This window comes from Apteryx rowi, unplaced genomic scaffold, assembly GCF_003343035.1.
Source record: "Apteryx rowi isolate R43461 unplaced genomic scaffold, aptRow1 scaffold_345, whole genome shotgun sequence".
NCBI lineage: Eukaryota > Metazoa > Chordata > Aves > Apterygiformes > Apterygidae > Apteryx > Apteryx rowi.
In genome coordinates, this window is record NW_020449919.1 from 101,478 (window position 1) to 125,592 (window position 24,115).

The following is a 24,115-nucleotide window of genomic DNA, read 5'->3' on the forward strand; positions in this document are numbered from 1 at the left end:
CATTTGTTAAGCCTAAGTAATTTACATTCAGCTGGTAACTTTTTGAAGTATTTGACTTATTTTTCTTTGGGAAAAAAAGGAAATATGTCTACAAGTATTTCTTTTACTTTCTAGTATTTGGGTAATGGAGACTTTCTGGCATATTATGATATTTTTTATGGTGTTTTCATTCTTGCCTGAAAATGCTGACTGATTTTTCCATCATATACAAAAATGGACAGAGAACAAGGGACTGTGAGCAAATGAGGGAAAAATGAATCCAATCCAGTATGGGATATAAATAAAAACATGTAATTTGGAAGAGCATTCATACAGTATGGATAAAAAGCTCTGATACTTTTCTGTTAGTTTGGACTACAGTGGATCTAAAGTAAAGCCTTTCTTAGGAAGCTAAAGAAGGTAACCTAGTATTTTTTTTTTTCCCCTATGTCCAGCTTAACCAATAATGATGGCTCTTGATGACAGACAATAGGTATTCTTATTGTCTGCAGAAATTTGGAAAGAACAAGAGGCAGGTTCAAAGCCCTTCAGCCCCTGCTCGGTTACCCAAGCTGTAAGGAGGGAAGGGAGAAACCAATTACATAAATAGCTGTAAGTTATTACAGCTTAACATGGATTAAGCATGATCCATGTTGTGATTTTACACTTTCAAAGCCAACACTTTAGATTTTGCTTCTAAAGTGACACAGACATTTCTACTTTCAACATTCCCACCTTTATATCAGGACAATTGTAATAGAGGAGAAATATACTGAATTCCAATTTTTTGTGTAAAAGGAACATGGACGTGGATTTGCGATACAGATTTGTGTGTTGAAAAATATCTCTAAAGTGCTGTGAAATGTACTTTTTAGAATGATATCTTTTGTAGTATGCTGCTTCCAAATGAAATGGCATGTTCAGCTCTATAAGTATGTCAAGGAATTTTAAAATTAGGAAGGACTGTATTGCTTTCAAATGGAAAAGGCATGTACAATGGGGAGAGGATTAAAATGCTGCTTTTTTTTTTTTTTAACCCAAAGAAAATTCAGACACTTTGAATTATAAAACGATTGAATCCTATAGCTGGTGATTACCCCTCTCAGCAGAACTGTACTAACAAGAATAAATCAGTTTAAAAGGTATACATAAAAGCAAAGCAAAAGCAAATTGAGGACAGGCATTAAAAGCACTTTTTTACTTAGAAAATAATTAATATGTAAAATAGTCCTCTAGGTAATGTTGCTGAAACAAAGACGTAGGTCATTCAGTAAACAATTGGATAGTGTGGAGCAAATGGAGTACTAAAAAGGGACAAGGTTCGCTGAACCTAATAGCCCCATTTTCAGGCATGCCTTTGATCTGTTGTATCCTAGTAGGGCATTTGGTGCTTGATACCAGGTGTTATTGCTCATAGGGAAAATAATACCAATTTCTCTTAGTTTGTCTGCATTTTAGAAGTCTGAGAGAACAACTATGTGTTGAACTGCAGCTGAGAATGGCAATAAGCTTTGTGTATGGTAATGGCCTCAGTGAACCACATTTTGCTTTTCTAATTTCAGAGTGGCCACTAACTCTGCAGCTCTACTAATGCAGCTCAGAAATTGTTAAATGAAAGGGAAAAATGACCCAAGAGACTCAACATTTTATAAATATTTACAGATTTTTTTTGTAAATATGTCACTTATATTTCCAACTAACTTTTGCTATGTGAAACTGGAAACAATGGCATGAATTTAACGTCAGTAATTCATGCACTGTTTAAAATGACGCTATATTCATGCTCTGGGGTTCACTTTCTTGGAATTGTCAGCATTTTCAGAGCAAAGTCATAGCACTTTCATCTGTGACTTCTGGAAAATGATGTGAAATGCCAGTACAAGTTGTAAGTGGAAAAAGGAAAAAAAAAATTAAATGAAACTTTCAAGCTTCTAACTAGGTTTTATTGGTGCTGACAATCTTGTCAAGAGTCAGGTGGTATTATGGTATGACTGGATGATAGTATCATCTTGGAGGTTGTTCAGGTGAAATAAGTCCATTTAGCTATAGATGTGTTTCAAAAAAAAATTGGGTGTGTTGAAACACATCAAGTGAATCATATCTAATTGTCAGAGTTGCTTCTTTAATAACTAGAGTTACACCACGCCTAGATGAAAGAATTCAGGTGTAGTAAAACCATGGGTTTATCATGCATATAATCAACATGCAAAAACCAGGACCAGAAATGCCCTGCCTAGTAAGAAATGAAAAAAAAAATTGAGTGTTCTTCTAGATATGGGACTGAAGTATTCTAGCTAGAGCTGCCATAAATTTTTCAGTAGGGTTTTTCCTCATCAAGACTGAGATTAAAATAATAATTAGTCCAGTCAGTTAAGATCTTACTACTTTTTTTTACCTTGGCAGCATCTCCGTTTTCTTGTTTTACAGGGAATAAATAGAGAGGGTGAGAGACAAAATCTAGATTACAGTGAACTGGACTGTTCTTTTGTTATTCCAGCAAAAGAGAGAAGATGCTGGAAATCTCTTAAGTTTGTTTCTGAGTTAAAGGAAAAGCTCTTATAGGATTAAGAATAATAATTATTCAGCATTTCTCAGACTGCCAAGGCCTCTGCAATATAAAAAGGAGAACTACCACTTGTCCAAGGTTAAACTAGAGATCTGTCAAAATAATGTACCCAGGAATGGCATACTTCTTTTTTTTCTGTATTTTTTACATGTCCCATGCTGTTGCTATTTTCAAGTTGACTTCTGTCTATTCAAAGAAACAGTGACAGATAATGTGTTTAAGACTCAGGTCTTTCAGAGCTCACCTTTTACTGGCACTTAGGTAATTGGAACTGAAGTTGTAAGAGTGCTTAAAAAAAAAAAATGTTGGAGGATGCTTTAAAATATGTTCAAAAGGCATATTTCTTCCAGACATACCTGATTGAGGGCGCTGTGTTCTATACAGATTCTCATAAATGCTCACATTAATACTATTAGTGTGTTTGGGACTTGATGCACCTAGAGGAAATATTTTTTAAAAAAGATTTTAAATAAAGCGTCACACAAGATGATAAGGGTCATGATGATGGGAGGCAGCAGACTAATTTTTTAATGAAAGAGGCTCCTGACTGCACTCCAAGGTACAGTGAAATGTATTTTTCAATGTTTTACAGTATAAACACCATGCAGAATTTTACTGGAGCCTTAAACCTTCAGTACTTAACAGAGAGTCTGTACCATGCAGATATGTGGGTTATCTTTCAGTCTTTCTAGTCTTCCGAGAATACATCCAAGGGACAAAGCCTCGGGAAACACTATTGTCCTTTTAAGCTTAAAGGGTAAATGGATGATCTTATGATTAGAGCATAGCGTTTGGAGTTGCAAACAGGCTCTTTTTGTGATTGTGCCAAAACTCCATACAGCCAACTTTTGAATTTCCAGGGTAATCAGGAGGTGGGTAATGCATATAATGCAAGCATATAGATAATACATAAATGAAGCTATAAGAATCCTCTTTAAAAATGATTGGAGGCAGCCATACGTTGAAGGGGAGGCTGCTGTATGAGTGGCATGCACTGTGTGACATGATGGTCAAATGGCCATATCTCTCTGTACTGCTAAATACATTACAGCTCAGGACACTGGGTACTGTGGATGCAAATTTCAAGGTTCCTGTGTCAGTCTTGGGACTTGCGAGGTGACTCGTTTACTTAGACTTTCAGACTGGAAGCCCTGGGAAGCTTAAAAGCAGGAATGCTGTCAAGCCCCCTTTGCTTTTTGCCTCAAGGGAATCCACATATCAAGGTTGTTCCGAGGCTGCAGGTCCTGGAAAGCTCTGCATATGTCAGCTGGAAGCATCTTATGCTCAGTTCTGTGACTTTCATTGAATCCAGGCTTTTCTGTGAAAAGAGCATTTTCTAATTTTTGTCAGAAAGTTCTCAAATGTAACTTGCAGCCTTCCCTCTTCAGCTGCACTTTGGTCTCTTCTGCACCTGACTATATGGGTCAGTATCTCCAATGTGGGGTGATCCATTTTTCTATATATTCTTTTCTGCTGATAGTCAAAATTAGAAGCAAAAGAAAAAAAGAGCTGGGAAACATAAGGGTTAATAGTGTGAACTCTGTGGGTGCAAACAGGGTTCTGTTAAAAATGAAATAAAATTGGGTGGAGGTAGATAAAAAGAAATCTGAAATAATTGTTCTGTCGAATACTGCCTTTCCACATAGAGAGAAATCTTTCTCTTCACTTCTGTCTGAAGAGAGCATCAAATAGAGAATCTCATCTCTTAATTAGAAAGAAAAATACTCATCAAACACATCTCGTCACTGGAAAGCTAATGATCCACAGCTGCTAGTCTGAAAGGGCAGGCTTTTTTTCTGAACAGTAGGAAGTGTTAATCATTTTGGATGAGATTTCTTTTTGAAATATACTGTAGTTTGCAAAAGAATAGGATATTCAATATTCCAACTTAAATTATTTTTTGAAGTGTTGTACACCAGGGATAGTGTCATGTGTCTTGCTGAATGATCATTTAATGCATGTGTCTCTCACTAAGAGTATCAACTGATGTGATGTTGTAAATGCCCAGTTCATGCCTGTGACTCTTAAAATCTTGATCTCACGGGGGAGAAGAAAAAAAAGTCCTCCCTTATAGTCTTCTGTGTAGGAAATGGTAGCTATATTAAACTGTAACCTTTGAGACTCCCACTCCTCCCTTAAAATAGTTGGCTTGTTTCAGTAGTGATGAGGATCCTTTTTTAGACTGAGTAGAGCCATTATTTCTTTGAAAGAGATCATACCAGATACAATCCATATCCCATTGGATGCTTTATAGGCATGGGCAGGTCCCAGAACTGACCTTTTATACCTGTTCCTGTGCTTTTCTGGCTCTGCTTTTTCTCCCTGTACTTGTTTAATGGATGGATATGTAGCTTTCCCTCCCCTTCATGGATGAAATAAAGTTGAGGGAATAGATTATACATACAGCTTCCCCTCTTCCCTCTCCCCCTAGCTGTAAGATCCTTTATGCATAAGAACTGAGCCCCAGAATTTTCTTGCTGTTCTGCACAAGTTTTGGGGGCTGCTATGTTTACTTAAAAGTCTTTGCCTAATACTGGGACTCTGTTTTCTCCCTTGTGTTTTGTGTGAGTGCATTTTTCTTCTGGGGGAGATAGTGAGGCAATTTCACTTGTGGTGCTATCGCTCTGCTGGTTTCACACAGCATACATCTCATTTGTGTTGCAAATACAGACTCCTTGTTTTCTTAGTGCCTGGCTGAGACAGGTGCCTGAAAGAAGGAACCAGTAAAAATTCAGGCAGACTAGATGGAAATGAAGCTGGCAGGTCAGAAAAATCATTCAAAGGAGATGGCAGGTATTGTCCACTTTTTGAAAAGGTATGTACATACAAGTCTTAAAGAGGATTAAATAACTTTTGTAAATTTGGAGCTTTTCAGACTCTATTTTTGGCACCTTTTCTGATAGGTGTCTGTCCTTTTAGATGAACATTTTTCTGTCATTATTTTCATACTCATTAGATTACATCTAGATTACTGTGTCCTGTTTTACTCCACTCTCCCTGCCAGTATGAGAAAGTATTAAAAGTTGATAAACTTGAATGAGTTCAGCAGAGAGCCACCACAGAGTGGTCAAGGGCTGGAGCATGAGTCCTGTGAGAAAAGGCTGAGGGAGCTGGCCTGCTTCAGCTTGGAGAAGAGACAGCTTCAGGGAGACCTAACAGCAGCCTGCCCATGCTGACAGGATGTTCCTGAGAAGAGCCAGGGTCTTTACAGAGGTGCACAGAGAAAGAATGAGAGACAGTGAGCTTCCAAAAGGCAAAACATTTTCCTCRTGGTGACAGTCCAGCAGTGGAAGAGGTTGCCCAGAGAGACTGCGCGGTCTCTCTTCATCCTTGGAGGTTTACAGGATGCAACTGGGCAAAGCCCTGAGCAATCTGGTCTGAATTCAGTAGTGACCCTGCTGTGAGCAGGAGGTGAACTTAGAGACCTCTAAATATCTCCTGAGAGCATCTAGGTTGCTGGGTTTTTTTCTCTGGAGCCATGGATTGTTTTGATATTATCTAAGATTTTCTTTACATCTTTCTAACCAAATTTAAAATGGGAACGTAAGACAGACTGTATGCATTGGTATTTCTCAACAGGTAGTCTCTAGAATCCCCCTTCTGATAGTTGGATATTATTCGCCAGCTTTCAAAGCTCACCTCAGCATCGACATAGGGCATTTCTGGGGTTAATYGGTGCGAGGATGCTTCGTGTTTCTTTTGAGATTAGAATTTTGGTTTAGGTGGGCTATATCAAATATACCAAATCAAATCCCTGTAGATACTGCTTTGAAAGGGGTAGTTAGCAAGCTCCTAGAAGAACTCTAGAATTCTGTGAACTGTTGTTTGCTTCTTGTTCATTACCATTTGTAACAGATTTCCTTTGAAACTAAATAACCTAAAAAACAAAATTTTCTTTCAAACAAAATATTAACCGTTAACAGTGCCAGTATCCTCTTATGTATGTTACACAAACTGCTTTTTCAATTCTTTGAGTATTCATCATGTTTGTCTTGCAGTCTCACAAGACTTCCAGATACAAAGCATTTAGTTAAAGAAAGTAGGAGAGGGAAGGTAGGTTAGCTGATATTGAGGCAGTAGATGACTTAAAATACTGATTTTTTTTCTTTTACATGGACGTTTGTATTTGATAAGAGCATTTCATTTCAACTCTAAACAGAAATCTTCACAGCATAAGATTGTCAAAATCCCCATTTTGTTCCTATTCAAATTTATATCCATCTAGATGATTGGTTTTGGCAGAATGTGTCATTTTTTAGTTTGTTTAGTTATTGGCTTTGCTTTAGGTTTGCTAGTTCTGAGTCATAACACCTTCATTAATTTTAGTAGGTTATAAAAACAAAAGTATTCAAAAGCTTAAGTCATAGGATTTGAATTAAAATGGCTTGGCAAGATTTCTGAAGWGTAGGCGTATATCCAGCTGTGGTAAATAGTGTAATTTACCATAATACTTTTCGTTTTTGACTTCTGTCATATGAGAGGAAAATAAACCAAGTTATGTTATGACTAGAACTGGGTAAAATACAGGGCTTCTTGTTCATGGGGAAAATTGGATGTAAAAATGGTTTTAGTTTAAATCCATCTAAGTCCAAATCTTTTTATTTTTTTCCTGAAAAAACAATAATTTTGTTCCAGAATCACCAGGGAGCAGTATCTCCCTGGAAGTGTCTCTGCTAGACAGCTACAGACTCTGACAAATGTTTACGATTTTCAGGTGTCAGAAGCTAGCTCTGATAGCCTAGCTATCTAGCTAGCTCCTAGCCTGACAGACCAGAGACAGAAGTCCATGGTATCAAGCTTTTCACAGCTCCATGGCACAGAGCAGTGGTATCTGCAGTGAAGATTGGTTTCTTGCTGGACCATGCTCTCCATGCTTCCAAGGGCTCAGTGCTAGAGAACGGTCCCTGGGATATTTAGCCAGCTCATGCTTGTGTCAGCCTCCAGACATGGATCAAAGAGTGCTCAAGATGTTTTGAAGAAATACTACAAATTCAACAAAGTTTTCAAAGACATGGGCTTGAATGGCTGCATAGTATTCCTTTTAATCCCATTTTCTATGGTTCTGTGGTCATTACTGTGTTACCACAATTTTATTCAAATATTTGGACTTTTTTGTGTTTTAGTATGATTTGAGTCTTCTGTACAAATGAATTTTTCAGATTTTCACTGTAATGTTTACATCTTCTGTTTATCTGTGTGACATTACTAAAAAAAATTGTTCATTCTTTTGAAAAATAAATAATTTTTATCCATAGAAATAACCCAACCTTTTCTTTATCATGTTGTGATCTTATTTTTATGCTATTTTGCATTATTTTGTCCACATAAACGTTATTTAACTAGAGAACAATTAATGTTGCCTCTTAGGCTACACTGTATCAACTTTAATTTCAGAAGAATTAAGGTACAAAGAAATAAAAAGTGTAGCAATTGTTTTACCCAGGTAAGTGGCTGGTCAGCAAAATGGTAAAACAAGTGTTCTTGTTGCCTGCCTAAGGAGAGATGATTTTGTTCAGAATTGTTTTAATTCATTGGTCTTAACCGTGCATAAGAGTTAACATAGTGGAGTGTTGAATCACTTCTTTCTCCTCTGTCTTTTAGCTTTTTCTTTTTGTGGTTTGGAACTTTGAGCTCTACATGATACCGCTGGCTTTCTTGTTGCTGTTGGCATGGAACTACTTCTTGATCATGTCAGGGAAGGATAACAGGCAACATGATACAGTAAGTCTTTTCTACTTCAAGCACATACATGTCCTCTTCTTCTTTAACTAACAGAGATAAAATTTTATAACTGAGTTTAAATATGACATTTTTGAAAACATTTCAGTTCACGATGCTTGATGGACAATTTTTCCACCTGCAATTGAATTTTTCTCCAGCTGTCCAATAAATGTGTCTGTTTTTGTTGAAAATGTCATTTAAAAATATAGTAGAACATGTACTATCCTCAGAATCTTGTTTGTGTGGGAGAAGAGATGAGAGGCTTACTGGTCAGGAGAAGACAAATTCTTTGAAAATGGTTGTATGTGGCTAAGTCCATATCACTTTTTCATTCATTTACTGAAGTTAAAGGTTAAAGTGATTCCAAATTGTTAACAGTTTTAAAATGTATCACATTGGATTTACCATTTTTTTCAGTATCATGTTACATTCAGTGATCTTAATACAAGCCTTTTCTTACTTTCTTCTCCTCATTTAATGCATTTAAATAAATGCATGTAGTTGGGATATAAAGTAACAAACATTTACTAATAACAGACATTTATTAATAATGAAAGCATGGTTCAGACTTCCAGAAGTATGCATCAGAAGTTGAAGTTGTATCCTGTGCTGTGTAAATTTTATAGTATCCAGGCAGCTTAAGGGTTTTGCATGTGTATTATTCTTGAGCCTTACAAATTTAATATTAGATTCAGTATTCATATGCCAAAAGCAGTGTGCTGTCTAGGACATTATGGTTTGGATGGATAGCTAGACGAGTAGAAAACTTTGGATGGTTGATCTCCAAGGGTAGTGGTAGCGGTTAATGGATCATACTCTACCTGGAGGTGGATAACAAGTGGAGTACCACAGTGGTCTGTACTGGGACCTGTCCTGTTTAGCATCTTTATTAATGACCTGGAGGAGGTGATGGGGTGCATTCTGTCATATTTGCAGATGACACCAAATGAGGGCAGGACCAGCTAATATGCTGGAGCGCAGGGCTGCAGTTCAGAAAGACCTAGGCAAGCTGGAGGAATGAGCCAAAAAGAACCTCATGCAATTCAACAAGGACAGATGAGAAGTCCTGCTCTTGGAGAGGAATAACCCCTTTGAGTGATACAATCTGGAGACTGACTGTCTGGGCAGCAGCTCCGCTGAAAGGGAGCTGGGCATCTTGATAGACAGGAAGGTGAACAGGAGCCAACAGTGTGCCCTGGCAGCAAAAAGCAGCAACAGCATACCAGGCTGCATTAATAGGAGCATAGCCAGTGGATTGAGGGGAATGATTACTCCCCTTTACCCAGCACTTGTTAGACTGCATCTAGAGTAATGTCCAGCTTTGGGACCCCAGTTCAGGAAAGATGTAGATAGACTTGAATGAGTTCTGTGGAGGGCTACCAAGATGGTCAAGGGGGCTGGAGCACTTGTCCTTTGAGGAAAAGCTGAGAGAACTGGTCTTGAAGAAGCCTGGAGAAGAGAAGGCTTTTGGGGGGGGATCTAATAGCAGGCTGCTACTACATACAGGAAGGTTGTCAAGAAGATGGAGGCTCTTCACAGTGGTGCATGGTGGGAGGACAAGAGACAATGGGCATAAGCTGAGAAAAGAGACATTCAGATGCATATGTAAGGAGACCCTTTTTTGCCATGAGGACAGACAAGCAGAAGAATGGGTTGCCCAGAGAGGTTGTGCAACCTCCATTCTTGGAGGTTTTCAGGACCCAACTAGATAAAGCCCAGAGCAACTTGGTCTGACCCCATGGCTGACCCTGCTTTGGACAGGTAGTTGGTTTAGAGACCTCCGGAGGTCCCTTCCAGCCTGAATGATTCTATGACCCTAATGTCCAGCAACTGCAATTACTAGTGACCAGTGGAACTGATATAACTCTGATCCTGGCACTGATATTATCTGTCCACGTCACTAAGATTGTTGTAACTCCTAGAGTCATCTAAAATTAAGGCTAAGGAAGCTAGAGATATTCCCAAAGGTAAATCCCAAAGGTTGTTACATTTATGGGGAAAAGTCTAAGATTTGCAATCAAGATCTAAAAGATGCGTTTCTTGAATCATAGCCTTTAACCTCTAGCTGCCTGAAGCTCTTGAAGCTTTTCAACCTGAGGGTTTTATGGGTAACTGAAATCCCTTGTGAAAGGAGAGATTTCACTTGTGAGCTGCGGCATACTTCATTCCTCTCTAAAATGCCACCTGCATGTAAATATTAATTGGGTCAGGCAACTTTTCTAACAAAATAATGAAGCTATTGATGGGCTGTCTGATGAGGACACCACATGCTGCTCTAAAAATGTTTCTCTTTTCAGACCAAGTTTAATACAACTTTTATCAACCAGTAGAGTTCTTCCCTAATTTTTTATATTTATGCTACTAGTTACACTTTTTTGTTTATAACAAGTAATTTGGGACCTCATTTTTAGTGAATTGAGCTTCGTTACCTCATTCTAAATGAATTGAACTTGGTTATCATCATGGTTAGCATCTGTCTACTATGATGTAATCTGCAGACTTGCTGGATGTTTTTCTAATTAACTCTCAAATCTTTAGTAATATCACAAGTCCTTAGCTCATGTCATTAACACAGTATCGTTAGATTAGGAGTCATTTAGAATATTTCTGTTTTCCTATGTGGAGTGTAAATATTAACTAAATTAATTAAGCAGTGTTTTCTAGTCACTTAGATTTCAGATGATCTAGATTCTATTCCCAGGTCTCCAGAGATTACTTGTGTGCCTCAGTAAAATCATTGACTACTTATCCTAAGTTAGGAATATTGTCTATTTTTAAAAGTTGCTTTGAAATTCTCGAGTTATTGATAAGACAAAAAGATAAATATGTTTGGGGGGTTTTTTGGTTTTGTTTTTACTCAATTAACATGAGAGAAACGTAGTTAAAAACTGTACGCACTTTAGACTTGCCTCATGAGCATGGAAAATATTTAGATTGCCAATCTCAAAAAGTAGTTTGGAAGAGTTCTTTTCCATTGTAATAACCGTTCTAGATAACAATATCAATCGTCTAATCAATCGAAGTATTAGAGACTGCACTCTTCTGCAGATCAATGAAATCATTCCCTAAGTTTCTGTCTGGTTATGACAGACAAACCAGTCTTAACTCATCCTTATTTGAATATCTTTACAGCCGAGGTATCATTTGCTTTGTCCTCTCAGGCATCAGATTCTTTGAAGTACTTGGGAACTTACTTTCTTTTGGAATAATGTGAAATTGTCTGAGGTATTCAGTCATAACATGAGCTACCCCTGCTCGTTTAAGCATGAGGATGATTATGCCACTTGCTCTGACTCGTAATAAGTTGTGTGTGCAATTTCTTACTTGAAATAAAAATGAAATGAGGTTGAGACAAGGGGGAGTGTCCTTAGTTGTGGGAGATGAGTCTATTGGAAAAGCCTAGGGAGAGGTTAAGCAGCATACAAGGCATTATTTCTTTCAAGGATTCAGTTGGACTTTCTTTGTAGGATTGATCATCATTCACGGTTTTAGTCTTACACTGGCACTAACTTAAAAGAAAAGTGTTGGATTCCCTATCTTTTATACATTGAGATCAAGATTTGTTGTCTTTCTGAAAGTTATGCTTTTATCAAATACAAACTTTTGCATTAAATATTGGGATAACTGGATGAGATTTCAAGGCCTGTGATAGACAGGAAGTGTAGGAGGAGCAAGCTACATACAGATTCAGTGGACTCTCCTTTGAATGAATCTGTGAGAATTCAGAACTGATCTAAAATGAATGAACTTCTGGCATTGAGTCATGTGGTAGGAATAGAAAATCACGGAATGAATATTTTCTTTCAATACCGAACAAGGAACTTCGGTAAAATAACTAAAATGGCATTCTTAACGCTTTCCTCTGGGTTTTGCAGAATGTTTTTGCTTGAAGCTTTCTTAACTATTTTCTCTGTGGATGTTTGCTTCACTTAAAGATATACTGCCCATATCCTTATAACATACTTTGTATGTGCATATATGTATTACCTATAATAGGTAAATGTATTTCTTTATAACAATACTTCTAGATGTCTGACCTAATGAAATAATAATCTCCACCAAGAGTGGAGATTTCAGATGATACAGAACTGGGAGCAGTGGCTGATAGATCAGATGGTTGTGTTGCTGTTTGGAGGGATCTCAACAGGCTGCAGGAATGAACTGACAGGAATTTCGTAAAGTTTGATCAAGGGAAATGGCAAGTTCTGTACCTGGGGAGGAATAACCCCTTGTGCCAGTACAGGCTGGRGACTGACTGGCTGGAAAACACCTTCGCAGAAAGGGCTCTAAGGGTCATGGTGGACAATAAATTGAACGTGAACATTGATCAATGTGCCCTTGCAACTTAGAAGTCCAACAGCATCCTGGGCTGCATGAGAAAGAGCATGGCCAGCAGGTCAAGGGAGGGGTGAACATTCACCTCTGCTCAGCATTGATGAGACACATCTGGAATGCTGAGTCCAGATCTGGGCTCCCCAGTACAACAGACATGGATGTACTGGCTCAAGTGCAGCAAAGGGCCACAAAAGTGATAAAGAGATTGGAGGATTAAGAGATTGTCCTATGAGGAGAGGCGGAGAGAGCTGGAACTGTTCAGCCTGGAGAAAGAGAAGCCTTGGGGTGGGGTGGGGGTGGGGGGAATCTTACAAGCATGTATAAATACCTCATGGGAGAGTGTGAACAAGATGGAGCCAGACTCTTCTCAGTGGTGCCCATGGACAGAGCAAGAAACAATGGACACGAATTGAACGCAGGCCATTAAATTTAAGAGAAACCTTTTTTACTGTGAGGGTGGTCAAACACTGGAACAGGTTGCCCAGGGATGTTGTGGAGTCTCTGTCCTTGGAGATACTCAGACCCTGACTGGACATGGTCCTGAACAACCTGCTCTAGCTGCCCCTACTTTGAGCAGGCAAGTTGGACTAGATGATCTGCAAGGGCCCCTTCCAAGCTTAACCATTCTATGATTCTGTCAAATGAGAATCTGGCAATCCTGAATGATTAGCAGTTTGTTTGTCATCTCTTGAATACGGTCACATTGACTGAGCTAGGCACCTATAGTGAGGTGTCTCTGCTCCTTTGACAGAAATTATGTGTAAACTATTAAGATACTTGATTTTTATCTCCTTCCTTCATGGATGTTTGATGAGGACATTCATGAGCTGCTCTTGAGGAAATTGTTCACTCTCATGTCCTTCTACCAAATATGTTATCAAAAACTTCCGAGTTTGAGGCAAAAAATACATCATCTCTTCTTGTGTCTTTTACAGAGAACCAAGAAGCAGCAAGAAACAGAGGGTTGTCCAGAATTTCTTTTTCATTTCCCTGGTTGTAATTTTTGCTGTGAGATTGGAAAACTTCTTCTATATGTAGCTAAAAAGGCTAGGAGTTGGGAGTGAGCAACAGAAATGGGAAAGCAGGAAAGAGTTCACATGTCCTTGGAGGTAGTGTTTCTAGACCTGTTGGGTTTTTTTTTCAGGAGGAAACCTTTAGAAAAATGGTTAGGGGCCAGAAAAGTTTGCAATATAGTTTTAAAAGTAGAATGAAATAGGAAGCATTTCTGAAAACATGGCATGTGAGAGACTTGAATTCTATAAGATTCATCAAAATTCAAATAGACAATGTCTGTTTAAAGTACACACTCTTCCCAGCACCCTGTAGCTAACCACACATCTGGAGCTTCCTCATTCTCAAGGATTCTCAATAGGCTATAGTGGGAAAATAATAGCAATTGATATGTACTGCTTTTTCATAGAGCTGATGATGGATTCTCTGAGGCTGCAATGAGGGTACATATCAAACCTTACTGTACTGGCGAGACCCTTAATGTTGCAGTTCAGAAAAATCTCACTTCATGGCAGGAACCATTATTATCCTTTCCCCTCTTTTCTATGCTTTCTGTACTGGAGCCATCTGTACATTTAGTTTGTAGTCGTGTCTCTGTAAAATTCTGCCTAGCAGAGGCTGTGGAGAAAATCTTCTGAAACAATCCAGCTGCGTGGGACCTTGCAGTGTTGGACTGGAACTGCACTTTTTTTAAGCGAAAGCTTGGCTGAGGAGGGGAAGTGGTAGTCATGTCTCTTATCTGTATTCATCTCCCTGAATTATTTTCCTGCTTATTTCTGCTAAAATTTCTGTTTGCTGAAGCCTGTATGATCCTGGCCTGAATATCAGTAAATTCTGTTTGCAGACACTAATCCTACTCTCTTTTTGGTCTATTGTTTGTCAGGGTTTTTTTTCAAGCAATTTAATAGAAGGACATTGCACATGCTTGGAGCTAACTGTGAATGATCTTCTGCCATATATACCCCTATGGAGAAGACGTGTAATCGCTTCAGTTCACATCCTGCATTTATAGTTAATACTTAGAGCATTTAAGGAAATATTAAATAGCTAACTTCCTCTTGAAGTTTCAAGTTGCACATGTCATTGCATAGAAAATGATGGTGAGCAGCTGGGAGTTAATGTGCCATATACAAATTCTTATGAGTCTGTATAATAGAGTATATACACATATTATTAATCTTCTAAGAGTGATATAAAATGGTACAATACATCTTTTAATTTCCTTGGAGATTTTTTGCAAAATAGGCTTTGACTTAAATTTCTAGAGTATATGTTTCCATTAAAAGGTAGAGCTGGACACATTTAGAATTAAAGTTTGATAATACAAGAAAAATAACTTTTATAAAAGAGGGAAAGGGGAAGGGGAAGAAAGATGCCTGTGAATATCTCCATTCCACTGAATTCCCTCTTTCCTCAAGAAAGGGTGGTAAGCATGACAAAAGCTTGAGTTGGTAGTGTAACCCCAGCTCAGTTGCAGCTAGAAGAGCTTTTATGATTGCAGTCCAGATCATTGTCCATTGGGGGCAAGGTGGCAGTGTTGTTGCTGCTCCTGTTTGAGGCAGGGAGCGCTACTTTGCTGTACAGTCTATAAATGAACAAACCCCACCAAGAAAATGCTTGACTCTAATCACCTGCTCTTCTGCAAACAGCAAATGGAGTTACCAAGCAAATAAACAAGGCACTGTTGCTTTTGGTGTGTTTTTATGCATTACTGTCTTAAAGCATGGAAGCAGGGGTCCATGAGCTCTTAGTCTGAAAGGGTTTTCACAGACGGAATATGGGACAAACACCAAATGTTTCAGACCCATTGCACATGCTGTACAGAATTGTTTTGTGAACTTGTTCTTGAAGTCCAGTGTCTTTTCTGCTAGGGAGTCAGCAATGATTTCTARCTATGGACTAAATTTTCGCTATGAATTTGTGGCAAAAATAAGTGTTTTTGTTCTCCTGTTCTAGCTAGAGAGAGACTGGAATACGTCCTTTGCCCAAGATTTCCCAAAGGATGGTTGTTAGATTGGGAATATCACTGTGGCTTCCAGTTTGGGGCATACTTTGCTGAGAAGTTTTGCCTTCAATAAAACAGCAACAGCAAAGTAGCAACAAAATTTCCAAAACCTAAGTGCTTGAGAAATGAGTTGCATATAGAACAATATATAAAACTAGTTTTAATGTGTTATACCTCTGAAAGTACGGAAAATACAGTTGCTTTTATAGAAAAACGTGGTACAGCAAGGGTTTTACCATATATTCACCAAGCACTGCTGGCTAGCCTGGTGCACTCCGCTGTGCCTTGGAATAGCAAGTGACACTCGTACCGTTTCTGCTTGAGCCAGATGGCGTTCAGCACCCGACTCTGAGTGGAGCAAGGAAGTACACGAGCTTTCCTTCAAACAATCAGCCTTCCTTACTTTCACCAAATTAATCAGAATTGCAAACTTGCTCTCCGTTTGTTATCTTTAGTAAAACAAGTTAGAAAGGCTTTTGTAAACAGGTCACCATCTAACTATGTGTTCAGTCTGGATGTGATGAGAACACAAAGACCACAGGCAACATGTGCCTGGATAGTGAGAAGTCTGCTGAGAACCACTGCTGTCCTTGTTCTTTCTATACTATCCATATAGTGCGGGAGGAAAAGCACAGCATACTGCCCCACTACAGGACAGGGGCCTTTTTTAATAACTCGGAAAGAAACATGAAAATGTCAGCTTAATCAAGCATTTAAATTTTATTAATCAAGTCTAATTTTTATGAGAGCAAATAATCGCTGAAGCTGGACAAATTTGCTCTAGATTGCATCAGAAACATAATTTTAATATTTAATGGCCTGCTGAATTTAAATGGAGAATTATCTTTATGAAACATGCTCTTCATAATTTGCCATTAAATGAGAAATGAACAAATCAACATAAATCTTACATAAAGGTTATTTAACTAAATGTTGGTACTATAAATATTTTAAATGCATTATGCGCTAATTTAACAGTCTCACAGTACACTATATAAAGATATAAGTTGTGCAGGAAGCATTTCTCCTCTGCAACATAATAGAATGTAATATTGCAGTTGGCTATTATGGTGCTACAGTTAAAGAGACTGTCTGTGCTCCAATTATAATCTCCTGCTTCAGAGATTTATGTACAGTATCAGGGTATACATTAACTCCTTGCTAAAACTTTACCCAGCTGTTCTCATCCCAACAGCGTAAAAAAATACGCTACAGAACAAGAATATTCTGACTGGATTTGGTCACTTGAAGACAAAACACCAGAACCAAAATCCTGTCCTAGAAATTTGCAGCATAAAAAACTTGAATTTTTTCTATCATAAACAATTTTTTTTATTTGAGTTTTGCCACACTTTTTCAAACAAATTCTTGCAATACCATGAGTATCTAAAATAAAATTGTGGTTCACTGCACATAGAGGCATTTTTCTCAATGAGACAAACTTTTTAATTTGTGTTTGCATCAAGATTTACATGGCAAGAAGATTGATTTGACAGGTTGCAGTGACTATATAAATAACCAATATTTTATAAACTGAGATCAGTTTAGTTTGTAGCAAAAAAAAATCTCATAGTCCTGCAGTTATTTTACTCAGATTTGGCTTGGTTTTATTTTGCTTTAGAATGTTTTAATTCAGGCTAGACTAATGATTTTAGAGTTACATTGCAATGTTGATGTATTTATCAAAATGTATCAATACCGGATTTTTAAAAAATAAAACTACAATAATATGTGTATTATATACATTATCACATAACATACACAAATGCTTTTTTCTAATATAAAGCTTGTCAGCCCCAACTTTGGGGGGATTTTGTCGCACCCACAAACTTAAAATTATTTGGATAAACACTGTTTTATGCGAGAAAGGTATTTGGCCTTCTGAAATCTTAAAAGTAGCTAAAGACAAATAACAATCACAATAAAAACAAGGAATTGTGTGTTTATACTGTTGACATATGTGGTAAGCTATTTTATCATGAGATTTTGCCTAAGAATTCTAGCTGACAATTTTGTGAAGGTGTTACTTTTTCAAATTCCTGCATAATAGTAAAATTTCTCTTGATACTTAGCCAAGCAAAGAATATTTTTTTTGTTCTGCTGAACTAAAAATCAAGCATTCTAAAGCCAGAAAAATATGATACTTTTCAAGAAGAATGTACAGTACATATTGAAGCCTTTAGATGGAGACATACTTCAAATAAACACCTAATATTCAGTTCCCAGTGCATTGTGTAAATCCAAGAAAGAGCTAAAATAATTGAGAACCAAATACTGAAAGAAATATAGTGAAAAATCCTTCTACTTAGGCCATTTTTTTGTTAAAAATGACTTAGTCTTAACTACATTAGCAGCTGAATTTTGTGGGGCTATAAAGCTGACAACAGGAAAAAGGTTACGTGTTCTTGTATAATAAACTATTTACTGCCCATGTATGTTGCCAAGAAATGTATTATACTGCAAATAAAAATTCTGTTGTTGATATTACAGAACTACATGTAATCAGTAGCATGCATCAAAAAGCATCTGATAGCCATATTAAAGTCTCATTTCCTATTAAGAATCAGACTAAATTACAACATGAGCACTTCCCAGAATAAGCTAACAAAATGCATTCTGTAAGAAGAARTAATTGTATTTGAGTGTCACTAAAAATCAGGAAGTATTTTAGCAGTAAAGTACTAATGCTTTTCTTTTTAGTCTGCTGTCTTTTGTACTGCAATATATTCAACCTTACTGGCAAGCTTATCATGCTAATTATTATTACATCTACTGGTTCAGTTATCTTGATGATTACTGCAGATGAAATACTCCAAGGTCAAAACATTTATAGTATAAATTGGGATTGGCTGTATTCCAGATATACTACACTATTAAATCAGAATCTGTTCATATGATTTTTTTCTTATAAATATGGTATTAAAAATGTGGACATTTTAATTAAGTTGTATCTTGTGTACAGTTTCTCAGCAATTCTGCGAAAGAAGCAAGTGTCGTGTTGTGAAAATGACCACAAAAACACCGTTACAACAGCCTTATTGATGACAGAAGACTTTGCTTCATCTTGAACACTTTGAAATAACCTGAAAGTGCCTGAGTGGTTTTATGCATCCTTCTTAATCCACACATTGCATAATTTTATATTACATTTACACATAAACACTGTAAATTGAGTGACACACAAACATATGGTACAGTTTATGACCAGGCAAAATGAGTTAAATGAAATCCAAACAGTCCTGAACAGTACAATTCTAACCACATTCTTTACATTTCTAGTATGTATTTAAATCAGACCCAAATCTCATTCTCTCTTTTATTTCACTAGAGTCTTCTGGATGTTAAAATCTTTATGTGAAAATATAAGTATCTAGAAAGTTTGACACTGTAACATGTGTTATAGCATAGAAAATGTTTTCTTTTGTTTTTCATTTGAAACCACCTGTTTTTGGAGGACCAAACCTCATAAAATATAAGCAAATCTAGAGAAGCACTACTGGTAGGCAGTTATTATGCACTTTACAAAGCTGAGCCATTAATAAAAATATTAAAAATAAAAAAAAGTACCAAGGTAACAGTCATTAGGCATGTCTGCAGTGTGGTGGTGCACCACCCTTAATTTTTTATTTATTTTGCCTATTAGTGTAAACCAGAAATCTGGTATGGTTAACATATAAAGACATCAAAGTATCTTCTGAGCAGGCGATTGTTGGATAAGCCAAAGAAATTGTAACAGATGACAATTCATGAAGTAAGTTGGTGATTGCACATTCTGTATCAGAAACAGCAGGCTGATACTCAGTAAGAGAAAAGGTTCTTTCATTAAAAATACTGTTAAGTGCCAATGTCTTGTTTTTGCATGGAATGTTTAGATTCAAGATGTATTTTAAAATCATCTACAATCATGGAATTTTGATTTAAGATGCTGGTAAATAACTAGAACCAACCATATTTTGCAGGTGTTGATGTTTGAAGTCAAAATGAATTATTTTCTCAGAAATCTTATCCTGTAATACATTATTAATAAATAGCTAGTCACTAGATCATTTTTAGAATAAATACAAGTTGCAATTAATTGTCAGCTTATTAGCAGGACTGCATTCTGGTCCACAGATATGTAGTTTTCTCCATCATGCAAAGACGATGGTTATGCTGCTTCTGGTAATCTGATTTACCATCACTATACGTAGTTGCTGCTGCTACAGAACAGTCACTCCAGTAATATGAATGAATTATACAGTATTTATAGACAGAGTTCTTTTACCTCAAAGAAGGTGGGGATGGGTCAAGAACAATGGCAGTATGTACAAATTAGAGTGTAGGCTGTTTCTGATTAGTTAGTTTTTAATAGGACTATTTTGCACAGAGAGAACATTATTTTGCAACATTTGAACATCACCTGCTTACTGTTTGGCCATGAAGTAGCTGACATGCCATATTTGAGGCCATCTATGTGTGTTTTTTGAAATGTCATCTGTATTAGTATTACATCCAAGGAACAGTACCAAGAATCAGGTTCTTTTAAGACCTTCTACCAGTATGTGGCATATAAGTCTGTGACAAGTGACATTACAGAAGGTCGTGTCACTTTTAACTGCTTGCATTAGATCTTTCTGATTTCCCCAGTGCCCTTCCTTTGTTTGATTAATACTACTTGATTTCAAGCAAGGTATCGAAAGACATAATTTAGAGTGAGTATTCTGGAGGCAATCTAAGATTTTTGCCATAGAACTTTTAATAAAATAACTCTAGTGTTTCATTTTATCTTCATGTGCTTTTTCCTGTCTCTCCCCCCTCCCTGCTTCCTTCCCTCCCTTTCCTCCTCCCCCCCCACCATTGAAAAGATATAATGTTGACGTAGAATTCTGAATAACTGTACTATCTATGTTGCTTCAAACTGAAACAGCGCACATGTAGTTTATTTGAATAGCCTCAAGCCAGAACCACAGAAAAGAAATCCACTGTGGGCTTTTGTTGCTACAGTATTCTAAGTACAACATTAAACTCAAATCTGTTGCTCAGATTCACTGTACCTATCTTGTAAGCCCTTGCTTTGTTCTTCTGCAAAAATAGATTGTACTCCAGTGGCTTCAGCATACCAGCTCTTCATACAGTATGTGATTATAAAGCATATATTTTCCTTCTTTCAATTTGTGTAACAAAGTCCTGAAGAAATTTGGTCTTGGTGGTTTAATCAATTGTATTGTTGTATCATTATTGTCTGAACAATATTTGTTTTTAATTCTTACTTTTGAATTTCAAGATGAGTGAAAGCATGGACTGTATTTCTTATRCTCTAAAGAACAGTTCAAACATCTTGGACATGGGAATACCTCTACTACATTTTGTTTTGCTACAGTAATTGAATTTGGATTTCTTCTCCAGACAATTTGATACTCTAAAGCTTAATGAGATTGATGATACAACTAACCTAGAACAAGAGTGTAGATTGGCAGTGGCTTTTAAATTAAGAAATGGAATGGAGAAGTTGAAAATCTGGGCTCTGTCCTTGGCTTCAAGGGATTTCAAAGGACTTTTTGTGTCCTTTGAACAAGTTAACTTTTTGCCATTCTGTAAAAGCTTGTAAAGTAGTTTGAAATCATTAGATGAGGAAAAAAAGTGTGAGTTAGAAGTATTATTATCCAGATAATTTAGAATGGGTATTGTCATGTAAGTGATTTCAGTGAGGTGCCGTCATTTGCAACAATTTTTAGAGGTTTCCAATTCATCTAATTCTCCATGCTAACTTTAGCACTAATGTGAGATAAGCATTCTGCTGTTCAATCCTGTCAAGACTAGGAATTTCTGGATGTACGTAGAAGAGATCTTTAAATGTCTGGGGAATATTAATGTTGAAAAGTAAGAGACCTCTTGAGTTTAGTTAGCTCCAGGCGTAGGCAGTGTCTGAGTCAACAGATTCAGGTATATACCTTGGGCTTTAGTCACCAAATGATGTAATTAGAGAGGTGTGTGGTGTGTGGGTGTGGTGTGTGGGTGTGTGGCAAAACTGATTTAAAAGGTTTCCATCTCTTCGCAGCCCTTAACAGGTTGTTTTCATCCTCCCTTCTCAGTTCACCATTTCCTCAGTAGAGCTGATGCAAGTGTTTCTGGAGCTGTTCTGTAAACGGGGTCTCTGAAATGATCCAAGTTAAAAATTATAGGGTAGGTTTAAAACAAACAAACAAACAAAAAAACCCACTTGATCATTCCAGTGATGTAGTTTATAGCTCAGCTCCACAAACACTTGGAACAGCACAATTAAGAAGACAGTGAGCTACAATGAGAGGACAGGAACAAGCAGTTGAAGATTAAGCAGGTGCATGGGAAAATGCAAATATCTCTTTCCTTAGAAAGGTACATGAAACCACATCCTCACCTGACTCCAAGTGGCATCCATAAAAAGACATACTGTTCTAGCCAGGAGCTGTATAAAAACAGGTAACAAGCATTTCAACAGTATGCTGTCAGCATTTTCCTCTCTTTGTTAAGAGGTGTGACCCACCTTTCACAGTCCTGAACTCTCTGATCATTGTCTCTGATCCCCTTTCTTTAAGAAACCGGTGAGGAAGGCAGCTTTTTTTTTTTTTTTTTTTTTAACCTGTTTGGAGCTAGAACACAGATTTGAATCCTCCTACAGCCTAAGGAGACTCACACCTGCATTCTTTCTGTAAAGACCATCATCAGGTCAGAGACCGTTCTAGGTTGCAGAAGGTTTGGTTACACTCCTATTGAAATTAATCCTGAACTCGTTCCTACAAAATGGAACAATTTTCATTAATTGCTTCTTCCTTCTGCTGATGTAGAGAACATGCTCACTTTTACTGTGTTTCTTTGACTCTAAGCTCCAGAACAGAGTAGCGAATAGATGGAGTGGTGGCTCCTTGCTCTCCAAAGTCCTTCGGTTCCCAGTAGAAGTGTATTAGGACTAGATTCAAAAAAGAAGGAGCATCTGAAACCAGATACTGGAAATGTTTTGCTCTATGCAGTTGATTTACACATATGCAGGGTGACCTACTTGCATGTTAAATCAAGTCTGAGTGTACATGTTTAGAGTTGTCTGTGCATGCGCTCATGTAGCATGACTAACTGGGATCTTCTTGATGGTTATCCAGCCCTGCCTTTCCAAAGGCCAGATGCCTGAACTGATATTCAACATTGTGTTATCTCACTTCTTTTTTTTACTCTGAATTTGGCCCTTGAATAGTGTTAAAGTCCTTTAGTGCTTGCACATGGATTTGAACTTGATGGGAATATCTCTGCAGCTGTGTGTGGGGAGAAATTACAAAGTTATTATTTTAATATGTTGTTTTAATTGACAAGGTAAACTAAAACAATACTGAATGATGATTTATAACTTTATCTATATAAAAAAGTAAGTATTATTTCAATTGCTGGAAACACACTGTAAAATAAGTCAAAAAATTAATGTGTTGCATCAATGAGTTCATCCTTTTCTTGACTTTTTATGTATATTTTATAATATTTAATATACACTTTTTGCTAAGCATCCACAGAACACTGGGCTAGGTGGATCTTTGCTCAGATTCATTATGGATGTTCTTATATTTTAATAAAAAATAATAATATAAAGAGCCACATTCTTACCTTGAAATAAAGTTGTACCTCTTTATACTATTTCATTAATAGAGAAGTTTCCCCACAGGGTAGGCTGCAGGCTTGATCACAGTGTTATGAGAGGAATTTATGAGTTTTAAGTCTGAACCTGCCACTGACCATCTTTTGAAAGTCATTTCCTCTCTCTGTAAAGTGGGTTTAATAGTGATTCATTCCATGCTCATGCTGTGATTAATAATTATTAATACTTGAAAAATGAATTGTGTATGTATTTATGTATTTCAAAGTGTTAGACTGAAATGAATTTGTTTAGATGGAAAAAATGCATTGATGCATACATGTGGTAACTACAGTTAGCAATGAATGTGCAGAAAGTTAGATGCACAGGTTGTATAAAATCACTATTAAGAAACGTAGTGCTAATGGAACATGTGGTATATATCACTGCTGCAGTTCATAAAGAGACAAGCTAGTATGAATTTATTCTTAGCATTGAATTCTTCAAAAATCTCTTGATGAATGTTGACAATTCTATTAAAAATGTTTCATGTTTCTCCAGGTATCAGTAAATTTAAAGCAAGCATTTGTGTGTACTGTATACCCACCAGTGGAGCTGACAAAGGATTCCTTGAGTTAAATCTATCATACATTCAATTTTGAACTACCTTTTAAATACTTAAATTGTCAAGCAAGCATTTTTTTCAGGCAAGGTTTTCAGTATATAATTCCCTAATGTAGGTCAATTAAAGCTATAACACTTTCCTAAATTTGATTCTCTAGATCAAGTGTTTTTTCTAGTCGTACATTTTCCTTCTGTGCATTTATTTTAAATGTTAATAAAGTTTTCATCTACAAAAGGTTTACAACTGACAGAACAAAACCCTTCCTTTTTAAATCATGACAACTACTACTGTTTCTGTCTG

General features: G+C 37.0%; 1 protein-coding gene across 1 annotated transcript in view; it reads left to right on the forward strand.

Annotated features, from left to right (window-relative positions):
- The window catches only part of MCTP1 (multiple C2 and transmembrane domain containing 1), a 167,585-nt gene that overhangs the window by 101,020 nt on the left and 42,450 nt on the right, over positions 1-24,115 (forward strand). Inside the window, exon 14 of the mRNA XM_026072645.1 lies at positions 8,147-8,266. Coding sequence (XP_025928430.1) covers positions 8,147-8,266 — 120 coding nt within the window. The remainder of the gene's footprint in view (positions 1-8,146; positions 8,267-24,115) is intronic.